Source organism: Grampus griseus, assembly GCF_964374135.1.
Source record: "Grampus griseus genome assembly, chromosome: 9".
In the NCBI taxonomy this organism is placed as follows: domain Eukaryota; kingdom Metazoa; phylum Chordata; class Mammalia; order Artiodactyla; family Delphinidae; genus Grampus; species Grampus griseus.
The window spans coordinates 71,165,454-71,177,920 of NC_139003.1; the positions used below are offsets into that span (position 1 = coordinate 71,165,454).

The 12,467-nt window shown below is 36.9% G+C and overlaps 1 protein-coding gene across 2 annotated transcripts in view; it reads left to right on the plus strand.

Annotated features, from left to right (window-relative positions):
- The window catches only part of HDAC9 (histone deacetylase 9), a 577,220-nt gene that overhangs the window by 521,574 nt on the left and 43,179 nt on the right, over positions 1-12,467 (plus strand). For both annotated transcript variants that reach the window (XM_082662560.1, XM_082662561.1), the window contains one exon: positions 5,395-5,479. In XM_082662560.1, the coding sequence (XP_082518686.1) occupies positions 5,395-5,479 (85 nt within the window). The remainder of the gene's footprint in view (positions 1-5,394; positions 5,480-12,467) is intronic.

Consider the following 12,467-nt stretch of genomic DNA (forward strand, 5'->3'; position numbering starts at 1 on the left):
GGACATAGTGTTTCAGTCAAGCAAGATGAATAAGCTCTAGAGAACTGCTCTATAACATTGTACCTATAGTCATTAATAGTGTACTATACACTTAAAAAATCTGTTTAAGTAGTTAGATCTCATGTTCAGTGTTCTTACTACAATAAAATTAAATTAAAAAATAAAACAAAATACCAGTGATGTAAAATAAAAAGATTGAAGTATAAAACAAAACTTTAAAAAGTGGTTGTATAATTTGAAATAAAAAGATAATTGGAAAATCTCATATATTTGGAGATTTCAAAATACAATCTCTTATGTGTCAAAGAAATCACAGTAAATTTAGTATTTTGAGCTGAATAATTATGAAAATATGAAATATCAAAAAAAGTGTAATATGTATAAGCTGAATTTGGAAACACATGGAAAGCTTTAAATGTATATACTAGAATAGAAGAAAGTTTAAAATTACAGATAGAAACACACAACTTAAGAAATTAGGAAATCAAAGCTACAAATTAAACATGAAGTGAGTGACTTAAATATAAAGAAACAATGAAATAAAAATAAGTATATAATATATAAGAATTAAAAAATCAAATTTTAGTTCTTTGAAATAATTAACAAAATTGATAGCACTCTAGAAAGACTGATTGAAAGAAAAGTCCTACATTACCAGCACTCTGAATGAAAAAAAGACTTTACCACAGATTTTAGTGTATTAAAATGATTACAAGAGAATATTAAAAAAAAAACTTCATGTAAAAGAAAATTGAAATTTTATTTGAAATGGAAAAATTCTTGTAAAAATAAACTGAATCAAAAAGACAGAAAATTTGAATGCTACCATAATTAACAAAATTGAATCTTCAATACCAGATATACCAACAGAAAACACCAGGCCCATATAGCTTCAGCAGTGAATTCTGCTAATAATTTATACTGTTTTAGAGTAAAGGGGAAGATGGGAAGAGAACACTTCATAAATGATTTTTGAGGCTAGTATACTATTGACACCCAAGCTCAAAAGAACATTATAAGAAAAGAATATTACAGGAAAATACTGCTCATAAGCATAGCAGTTAAAACCCTAAACAAAATATTAGCAGTTCATCATTATCTTAAAAACCCATAATATAATTGTGTTTAGGCCAAGAATGTAGGATATTAACTTTCCAAAATAAGTTGTTATAATTCACCACATTAAGAGAATGAAGAAGAAATATAACCATTTCAATAGATGTTTAAAAATTTGTTGATAAATTAGACACTCAATTATGAACTACTTTTGATAAACTGGGAATAACTTATTAGCTTGATAAAGGATATCTACAAACATCCTATAGTATGCATCAGATTTAAAAGTGAAACATGAGAATTTTTCTTTGAAATAAAAAACATGACAAAGATATTCACTCTTAGTGCTTCATTTTAACATTACACTGGTGGTCCTAGACAGTGCAATAGGGTAAGAAAAAGAAATTTTAAAATATAAAGATTGGAGTGGAATAAATAAATCTCTCATTATTCACAGAAGATATGATTATATGAAGTCTATACAAAATTATTTGTTTATACATCATTGGAATTAATAAATTAGTTTAACAAAATGGATGGTTAATTTAAAAATCAATTAAAAATCTATTATTTTGATTTAAAAATGAATTATCTCTGTTGTTTTCCTGATTCTTTTAGTCTAAAAACATGCCCTGATTATGGCAGACAGCCAAGTGGAAGAACATATTCCATGTAGGTCTGTTAGCTATGGCGAGCCAAATAAAGCCTATCTCCCCATGTTTTCTTTCAATTAATCATTCCTCCATTCATTCAACATTTTTTTTAAATGCCTATTATATACCAGGCTCTATCTTTGCCTTTAAATTGCTCACAACAAAATAGAGAATGACACCCATGGCTGACTACAATATAATGTGTAGAGTAATAAACAAGAGAATTTGTGTGGAAAGGAGACAGAGAGTGGAAGCAGTTTGCTCTATCAGAGGATTTTAGAAAAGATTTCAGAGCAGGCAGTGTTTGTGTTAGTCCTTGAATGATTTAGTAAGGTTTCACCAATTCAAAGAAGGATAGGGAAAATACAATTCAGAGAGAACAGAATAAAGGTATAAGAGTATGCCAAGTATACTTGGCATATTTGGGAAACATAATATAAAAGCTAAGAGTACTTAGTAGATCCTTTGCTTGGTTGATGTGTGCATCTGTCCTCTTGTATCTGTTATATTTTGCAAAATATGTTTAGCTTTTTTTTTCTGTTCTTTTCTCAATCATGAAAATAATAGAGATGATTTTCATGTCTCCTAAGTACAAAGTGAGTTTTAAAACTTCTTCTCAAGCTTCTCCAAGGATACCCTTGCCTTTTTCCATAAGTGCATCTTAGCCAACTAAAGTGATTTTTGATGATTTAAATGATCTGATTCTAAAGAATCTGAAAATTATTTATTCACAACATGATAATGGCCCCAACTTTTATGGTGTTTTAAAATAGCTATAGTACTTAGAAATTACATGGTATATGCAATTTAACAAACATCTGAATTGTATCAATAGGGTATTGCAACTTTCTGTAAAAGATGTAGAAAAGTAAATATCCCTATACTGAGTCTGAAAATTTATATAAAGAATTGCAGTAAGTAATGATTGCATTTAAGCTTTAGATATAGGAAACCTAGATGAGAGCTTCAAATGTCAAGAAGTTGTGTTAAAATCATCTAGTGTATCTTATAACTCTATTATTACTTGATGGAATTGTGCAAAAAGATGGTGTGATGGGTGTGTGATATTTCCTACATCTGCATCTGTTTGATCTTAGTATAACTTTTGCATGCAGAAGTTCTCTGGTTTGCATAAATTATTTCCTTATTTATCTTTTAATAACTCTTACTAACATTGATTAGCCTTATTGCCAGTGTTTTTGCTACATCTTATCGGCCAAACTAGATATATAACACAGCTTTACTGTATATTCTTATTTTTTGCTCCAAAGTTATAAAATTTGACTATTTGTTTAATATTACTTTATTACAGTTAGTTATTAGATTTTATTAATAATGACCAATACTCATAAATATTTATTAAACAGATGCTTCAGTCAGATGTTTTTAGTGCTTATAACTGTGAATTATTAAATCAACAAACTCGTTTAGAAAAGACAACTCAATTCTGTGGTCCCTCTATACAAGGTTTTAATATTATGAAAACAGACTAAATGCTGCTTGCCTTCTTGCCAACTGAGAGTATTACCCATTACCTTCTCAGCAGAGCTACTAGAGAAAAAATAAAGAACCTACATTGAGAACTTTCTGAATTCAGCTCTGTCTGTGTGTATACACTCAAAATGAAACAAATTGGGGCAATTTACTGAAGGTTAAATCCTCTAAATGACATTCACCTAAAATATGCAGGGAAATGGTTTGGGAGGCTTAAATTATCAATGTAATTGCCTTAATTCTCTAGGTTGCTTTCACAAGTAGACACAACTTTATCGTATCTAACTGACAATTCCAAATTGGAGGTTTAGGGTTGTTTGTATTTTTACTCTCAACACTCTGCATCAAGTTTACTTTCTATATAACCCAGGTCCTAAAAATAGCCCATGGACCTAATGTGAGAGTGTTCCAGAAGTGAGGTTTTTACATTAATGATGTGCCTGTAGCTTTCTTTCCAGTAGCTAGCACCTTTCCATTTGTCAGCATTTTACCCTGACGTCTCAGGAAAGCTTGTTTAAGAACTAAATATGCTCATACTACGTTGCGCTTTTATTCTTAAGTATTCGAACATAGAGTGATATTTCAGAACATTTTGTTAATAAAGTCTACCTAATTTCTATTAAATTTTTTCTCTAAGCCCTGAGAGAGAAGTGAAAGGAAAGATTATTTATGAGCAAGGTAGCTCAGTCCTAATTCTTGAGTAAGAGTTTTCCAAGTAACCTTCCGTTTGTGATTCAGCAATTCCTCTGAGTTAAGAGGGTGTTACTAGGATAACATATTTTTGAAGATACTATCTGAAATACCAGATTTTAAAAAAATGATTTTTAACAAATTTTAAGAGTTTAAGATTGCAGAACCTTTCACTGACACTGTGGGTTTTTTTTTTTCCTCTTGCCAAACTGTACTGCAAGTAAACCTTTTGATGTTTTAAATGTTTTTCTTTGGCAGCTAAGAAAAACACTCTGGAAAGTTATATTTAGTGAATTTACCCATGTATAAATATCCCTGAGCTAGTCTGTTATCCTATGGCATCTGGAAGAAAGGTGCTATTGTTCTAGATTTCATGATTAAAGTATAGAATAATCAATTCAGAGAGACCCTGGGGGGAAGATTCACTCACACATGCTGTGGAAACTTGGAATCCCTGAGTTTTTTAGTTTTTTTCTGCAGATGAAGAGACATAGATGGGTTCATGTTTTAGCACAGTGTCTAGTGACATTGTTTCCCGTTCTTGCCATATAATAGTTTGGCCTATTTGAGACTACTAACTTTAAATTTTATAAGAAAACTTTTTTGTTGTTGTTAATCCCTTTTTACTATTACTTTCCTCGCTTTCTGGGTCACAATAGCTGGACAGCTATTTTGTTTGCAAGTGCTCTGCTATGCAGTTTGTCCTGCTCCACACGAAGCCACATCACCAACGTATTCCCAGGGATGCATCATCAGATTTAGTTCTGCCAGAACACTCCATAAATTATTTAAAGCTCTTCTTCATTTCTTGCAAAACAATGTTTGCTGAGCTTCCCCATGAAAAATCAGTGTAATTCCAGAAGATCAGGATAGATTTGCAAGACAGGAATTTGTCCTGTGCTTCCACATGGCTATCTGCATAGATGTGAATACAGTGGAAGTTAAATGAAAATGTACAGTTATTTTACTTTTGGTTTTATTTGAGCATTTTCTCTACTACTTATTCAATAGCAGTTGAATAAGAGCAGCTATGTCTCGTGGCGTTCTGCTGTGAAGTGTCCAAAAGTGTAAGGTAGTTAGGTGTAAAAACACCACAAAAGTATGGATAATAGACTGCCCACCTTCTGTCTACTTCAACTTCCCTGAGGTTTCGTTTGCAGGGCCCAGCTGCATATACAGACATGATGGAATTTGGTTTGTCAGGAACCTACAAAAATTACACAAATAACTCGGATTTTTAATGAATAATACACAGACATGCACCTGCTTCAGGGACTTCATAGATTAGTTTTGTGACCAGTAGAAAATCCCCTTGGAATTCAATTACATTGCTGCAAAACAGAAAATAAAACTGGCTACACTTTTGGAACTGGTATCAGCAAAATGTTAAGTAGTTCTTGGAGCAGGCTTTTTTTTAGGTTGTTTCAATTTGGTGTGCTTCTGTGAAACTTATTATAAAGTCATAATGTTCTGCTCATATCATTATTTACCATTCTTGCAGCTGGAGCCACTTGCAGAAGATATTCTCCAACAAACTCCGAATATGAATGCTGTTATTTCTTTACAGAAGATCATTGAAATTCAAAGTATGTCTTTAAATTTTTTTTAATATTTCTAATAAGGTACTAATTAAGCTTATATTGAGAATTAGAGCACATGAAAAATATATTTGAGCTTCTCAAATATAAGGAATATATTTAAAGTAATTATAATTTCCACATATTACGTATCCATACCTAAATGTGTTTTGTTGCCTTGCTGTTAATGTGGCAATCTTATCTCACACTGATAACGAAATTCAGAGACTCTAGATTTAGAACCTTGTTTTTCTCATATTTTCCAAAAGTGTTTGGGTTTTTTTCCATTACTGCCACTAAGTATCTACTCAGAGCTATGAAATTAACATAGAAATTGTGATTATATTGTCCAGTCTTAACTGAGGTAAGTTATCTCCTAGTGATGTTGGAATTCACCAGTTATTTACTGGTTTTAAGTTTGTCAATAGAGGAAAAAGTTCACGAGAAAGCCTACTAGAAAATCCAACTGAACAAAAAGGAAAAGTCAGAGACCTTTTTACTATCCCAGTTCCTTTCACATCACTGTTACTTTCTCAGGAATTACTCTTTTTTAGATGATAACATGCATGAGTGTTCACGCACGCACGCGCATACACACACACACACACACACACACACACACACACACACACACACACACACACACACACACACACACACACACACACACACACACACACACACTGAAAGCAAGCACAAATTGACATGAAAGTCAGCATGAATGGGAAAACCAAATGGCAAAATTAAGTGTGAAGGAGGATCAGAAAACCCTTAACTTTGCTACTCTTTTGTAGAAGCATTTTTTAACACCGCTGGAGAAGCCACCTTCCATCTATCTCTGAGTCCTTGTCTTTGCTTGCTCAGTAGTAATTTGGAGATATGGTTGTGACTGGGGTTCTGTTATCCATTCATCTGGTGCTTATGCAATCTAATCTAATACTTCATTAAGGTGACCAGCAGCATAAAAAATATCTACTTTTTACACATACGATTCTTTTTTTTCCTGAGTATTGTTTTCCCATTATATACACAGACTATTAAAAATTATTGTCCCTATGTATATTATGATCACATCACTTTCAATAAGCATTCTTAAAATACTTATTACATGTTGATACATGATAACTTGAGCACTTATCAAGGCAAGGCACAGAAGAGGAATAAGGCAGTTTCTAGCACTAGGGAGTTTACACTCCAGTGAGCGAGAGGCACTAAAATAGATCATTTCAATAGAAGTCACAGCACGCACTGAGATCATGGACAAGAAATAGTCATTTTCTTAAGTCCTTTGCAGCCAGAAGGAGAAGTACTGCAAAGTGAGGAAGGTTCACGGAAGGTTTGAGGAAGGCTCCTTGGCAGTGATAGGGCCTGACCTTGGTCTTAAGGTCTTATTACTGACCAGGGTTCTTGGCCTCCTTAATCAATAGAAATTGATCAGGGGCCAGACAAGAAATTCAGGCTAGGCTTTATTGGGGCCCCTGCTGCAGCAGCCCGGAGCAAAAACAAACAACAGATTCCTTTGTTTGCTCGCTGGCTGAGGAGGGGGCGTAAGCTTCCTCTTTATATGAGGTTGAGGTTAAGGTTGTGTCCAGGGGTCGGGCCAGAGGGGTGGCTTAGGTGTTTTGCCCGCCCCTTAGGTGGTGTTGTGTGCAGGGAGCGTGCGTAGTACGCTGCTTTTGCTGCTGACCCCCTGCTTTTGCTCCAGGCTCTTCAAAAGTGGCTCTTGGGTTTTTTGGTCCCTTTGTATCTTTTGTCCAGAATTGCCCCAACTGGGCATGCAGGCAGTTATTTTTAGTCCCATATAGTTTCTTTGTATTTTGTTGCTTGAAGAGAGGTGTGTCCAGGTGCAAGCGTTACAGCAGTGCAGCAAAGGGTCCCAGGTCCCAGTTTGTCTCAGTCTGAACAGGATTTTGGCCAGATGAAGAAAGAGTGAATGTTCTGAAGGAAATAACGGAAGCAAAAGACTCAATTTTCACATAGGTGTAAAAATTCATGGTTTATATATGTCTTTAGAAACCATGCTGTTGTCTGTTGCATTGGATCTAACTTGCCAGTAATGACTTTCCACTGCATGATGGTTTTCCTTTCACCACTGACATTTTTGAGTGACTTGTACAGTCTACTTTAGCCAAACAAACCTGTTTGACTCTTGAAAAGGATTCACTGAACTATCAAAATTGGCTGGATAAGAATTCTGCCCCTGTGGATTGTGAATCTCTGTCTTTTGCTCCAAAATGCATTTCAAACACCCAACACTGACCATTTCCCCCATTTAAAAATCTATTTCTGGGGCTTCCCTTGTGGTGCACTGGTTAAGAATCTGCCTGCCAAGTCAGGGGACATGGGTTTGAGCCCTGGTCTGGGAAGATCCCACATGCCACGGAGCAACTAAGCCCGTGTGCCACAACTACTGAGCCTGCACTCTAGAGCCTGCACACCACAACTATTGAAGCCTGTGTGCCACAACTACTGAAGCCCTCGCACCTAGAGCCCGTGCTCGCAACAAGAGAAGCCACCGCAATGAGAAGCCCACACACCACAACGAAGAGTAGCCCCCACTCGCCGCAACTAAAGAAAGCCTGCGTGCAGCAGCGAAGACCCAATGCAGCCAAAGATAAAATAAATAAATTTTTTAAAAAATCTATTTCCTCCTAAACTCATATTGAAGATTCCACCCAGAGCTTGTTAATCCAGTACTTCTGTAAAGTCTCCGCGCTAACGTGTAGATTTTAAGTGGTATTTTTATTTAAAATTTTTCTATTATTTGAGTTTTTGTATGTTTTATGGTCTTTCGATCATGGTTCCTTAATTATATGATAATTATCAAGAGGATGGAACCGTGTCTTCTCACCCCCACTTGTACCTGCAGGCAGGGTTGGTACCAGAGACGAGGTTTGAAGTGCATGGAAACCTGGGAATTGAGTGAGAGTTGGAAGATTTGAGCAGGATTGATTCGAATAACTCTTCAAGGCCCTAGGGAACCAAAACTTGCATCAAAGAGAGCTTCTGAAGAAGAATGCCTCCTTCTGAGTCATGGATACAGTATATGGTATAGTGGGTACTGTTGTTGGCTACTCAGTAACTATGTGTTCCTCATGTCTACTCAGAAGAAGCCTGGTTTCACACATGAATCCTTGCCACCAGATACAGTACAGATCAGGGGAAGATGAACTTATGCCCAGCTCCAAAGGAGCTGTTCTTAGTCCAAGGCTAAACTTGTCAACCCTCTTACCAGTGATTAGTTAAGGAGTGGGTACTTGACCAATTCTGGCCGGGGAGAAGCAGGGCTGGCTTCATGGGCTTTCAACCAGTGTAGTCACACAGGCCCCACACTTAGAAGGGCCCTACACATGGTTTAATGCTGTTACTCTTGCTGCCTTAAAATTCTCACTAATTTGTATTTTGTGACCAGGAGCCCACATTTCATTTTGCACTGAGCCTTGCTAATTATGTAGCCAGTCCTGATGAAAATCAAGGTGCTGGTGATGCAAAAAAATATTTACCAAAAAAGACTGAGAGTAGCATCACCACAAGGAGAACTCAAGTTGTGGTTGAGAAGGAACTGAATGGTGGGTTGAGGTTGTAAAAGGGAAGATAAACACAAGATTACAGTGATCTCTCACCAGTTGGGACATAGGGTGAAAATCTGTACAGAGAAAGTGCTTCAGTACTGTGGCTTTGACCACTGTGTGGTACATTTTTGTGTGTTTCTCTGAATTGTGTGTCTTTGGGGCTACTCTTTTTTTTTTTTTAAACATCTTTATTGGAGTATAATTGCTCTACAATGATATGTTAGTTTCTGCTTTATAACAAAGTGAATCAGCCATACATATACATATATCCCCATATCTCCTCCCTCCCACCCTCCTTATCCCACCCCTCTAGGTGGTCACAAAACACGGAGCTGATCTCCCTGTTTGCTAAGTGGCTGCTTCCCACTAGCTATCTGTTTTACATTTGGTAGTGTATATATGTCAGTGCCACTCTCTTACTTCATCCCAGCTTACCCTTCCCCATCCCTGTGTCCTCAAGTCCATTCTCTACGTCTGCATCTTTATTCCTGTCCTGCCCGTAGCGTCTTAGGAACTATTTTTTTTTGTTTTGTATATACTCCATATATATGTGTTAGCATAAGGTATTTGTTTTTCTCTTTCTGACTTACTTCACGCTGTATGACAGACTCTAGGTCCATCCACCTCACTACAAATAACTCAATTTCATTTCTTTTTATGGCTGAGTAATATTCCATTGTATATATGTGCCACATCTTCTTTATCCATGCATCTGTCAGTGGATATTTAGGTTGCTTCCATGTCCTGGCTATTGTAAATAGAGCTGCAATGAACATTGTGGTACATGTATCTTTTTGAATTATGGTTTTCTCAGGGTATATGCCCAGTAGTGGGATTGCTGGGTCATATGGTGATTCTCTTTTTATTTGGGGCTACTCATCCAGGTTAAAGAAACAGAAAGGGATTGTATAAAGTCTACAAAGCAATAAAAGAAAGTGGCATTTCAGAGTAACAAACTTCATAATGGCTTGGAAAATCAAAATTGTGGGTACCTGACTTAACAAACAATGCTATATTTCCTTAAAAACGATAAAATTGAACTCTCAATTTTATTTTTCTCTGTTTTATAACACACTTCCATTTCACATGCTCGTGTAGAACTCCAGGCCCTTGATTAGGCTCCCCATTTTGCCTTTGGCAGGGAAGGTAGTCAGGACTCACTAAAACTTTGTGGATCCTAGTGCAAAATGAAGATGTGTAAATGCTTCCCTGTTAAAAATTATTAATAATTTCAAGAAGATGCCAGCCGAGCATAGAACCAAGCCTGAGAGCCCTTCTGAACATGGGGTCCTTTGCAACTGCACAGGTTGCCTGTTTATGAAGCCTGCCTTGAAGGTAGCCTTTGTTTAACAGAGGAACCTTCTCTTCACATGTCTCTGAGTGTCAACCAGGTGCCTCCTTTCAACTTAAGGAGGTGTTCGAATTTCAGCTCACCCCCTAGTCCAGGTTCTGAAGGATTCTTTTGTGCCAGGGTTTGGGACTACTGTACCAGAAAAGTATGTAAATGTTGAAAAACAGGCCTTGTAGCATGTGGGAAACATTCAGGCAGGTTCCTAGATATCCTTGTCCCAAGGCAGACGGCAAGGTGCTGACAGGCCTTATGTGTATTTCTTTGAGAACTGAGCCCCACAGCTGAGGGTATGCAGGTGCTGGAGGCTGTGATTAGCATTGGCCCTTTGCCTGGCCACGTGTATGTGAGTATTTTGCAGCAGGATCATCCCTGTTGTCCTGTTCTTGTTTATATTACTTATTTAGCTGAGAAGAAAAGGCCTTACAAGGCAACAGCAGGGCACCTATTTCTCCTGACAGGTAAAGACCCCCACCCCTGACAGGTCAGGGGCTGGTTTCATCTTCAGATGGTGGGTGTATACAAAGATCAACCATCTCTGAAATAACAAAAGGGAGGTATGGACAAGAAGCTTCATGTTTGCACATGCTGTTCACTCTGCTGACAAAGTCTTCTGCCTCATCCCTATTAAGTTTTCAAGACTTAGCTCAGATGTTCTCTCTTTTGGGAAGCCATCTATGAATCCCCATTCATCCCTATTCTAGATTAGGTGCATTTCCTGGGTGCTTTCATGGCAGAGATTGTTTTTGCTGATGTTCTTTGCTTTTAATCGCTGTGTCCTCTGCACAGTTCTGGAATGTTGTAGGTGCTCTGCAAATGTTCGTTGAATGAATGAATCAGCCAGTATGTCAGTATTTGCCACACTCTTTTTTCCTTAGCCTAGATTGACTTTTCAACTAAGGTTATACTTCTTGGTTAGGTCATACAGAACAAGAGATTAAGAAGTGCAGGAAAAATCTATATGAGAGCCCATTTCTTCACTCTCTTTCACAACCCACAATGATGAATCATTTCTAAGTTAGAACATGAACTGCTTGTGAGCTACCATTTCCATCGCCAAGCTTGGAGATGGCAGTTCTAAGAGTTGACTGGCCAGCTGTAATCACCAGCAAGCAATGCCAGGTAAAAGTCAGCCCAGAGTAGGATAAAGGACCCTCATATGTATATAGGCTTTCCCGAAACCCATCCTAACAACTCACAGTCCGTTGAACTCTTACCTTTTTCTGCATAGTACGGTGAGAAGCAAGATTCCCAAATGTCATGTTTCACACTAGTCCTGGCCCGTGATAACATTTTCACTGATTTTGAAGGGAAGAACCATGAAGTGAGTTTTCCACAAAACTAAATTTATTTAGTTTGAAAGACTATAATTTTAAGTTTGAAAAACATATAATGAATGATGTTGATATTGATCTATGAAACCTCAAAATGTGAAAACCACAAGTATATAGTCATGGTTTCCTTTTATTTATTTAAATTTTTTAGTAAGAAGAGTACTCCTTTTAAGTGTCAACCAATTTTGTAGACCTCCTGCATGATAATAACGATAATCATAGTATCTTTTGAATTGTGGATCAAGAAAATATATGTGTACACAAGGATTTGAGGATTCTTTTAAAATTTTGCTGCAACCCTCCAGTGGTTTGCAGCTGATAAGTTGAAAAACACTAGTGTGGAGGGTTTTAAAATGATACGAATTTCAGTATAATCCTCACCAGCCATGTGACGATGAGCTAGCCACTTAACTTTCCTAGGGAATTTCCAGAGGAATGACATGACATATCACCACACCGATTTTCTAAGGTGGTGCCACGGTGGCAGCAAGATGGCAGATCAGAAGCGGAGTCATAAAAGAACAGTAGGCAGTTTTTCCCTTTACCCCCACTTTCATCTTTTTCCCACTCTAGGAATTCTTCCCTTGTTTAGTAGATTGAGGTCTTCTTAGAATTCCTTATTATGCCAGCCACAGAAAACTGGTGACATAGGCCAGAATGAGGAAGAGACAGTAATTGCAATGTCACCATATGTTTTTGTCAACCTTGTTATATATCAGTGGAGGAACAACATCCATGCCTCC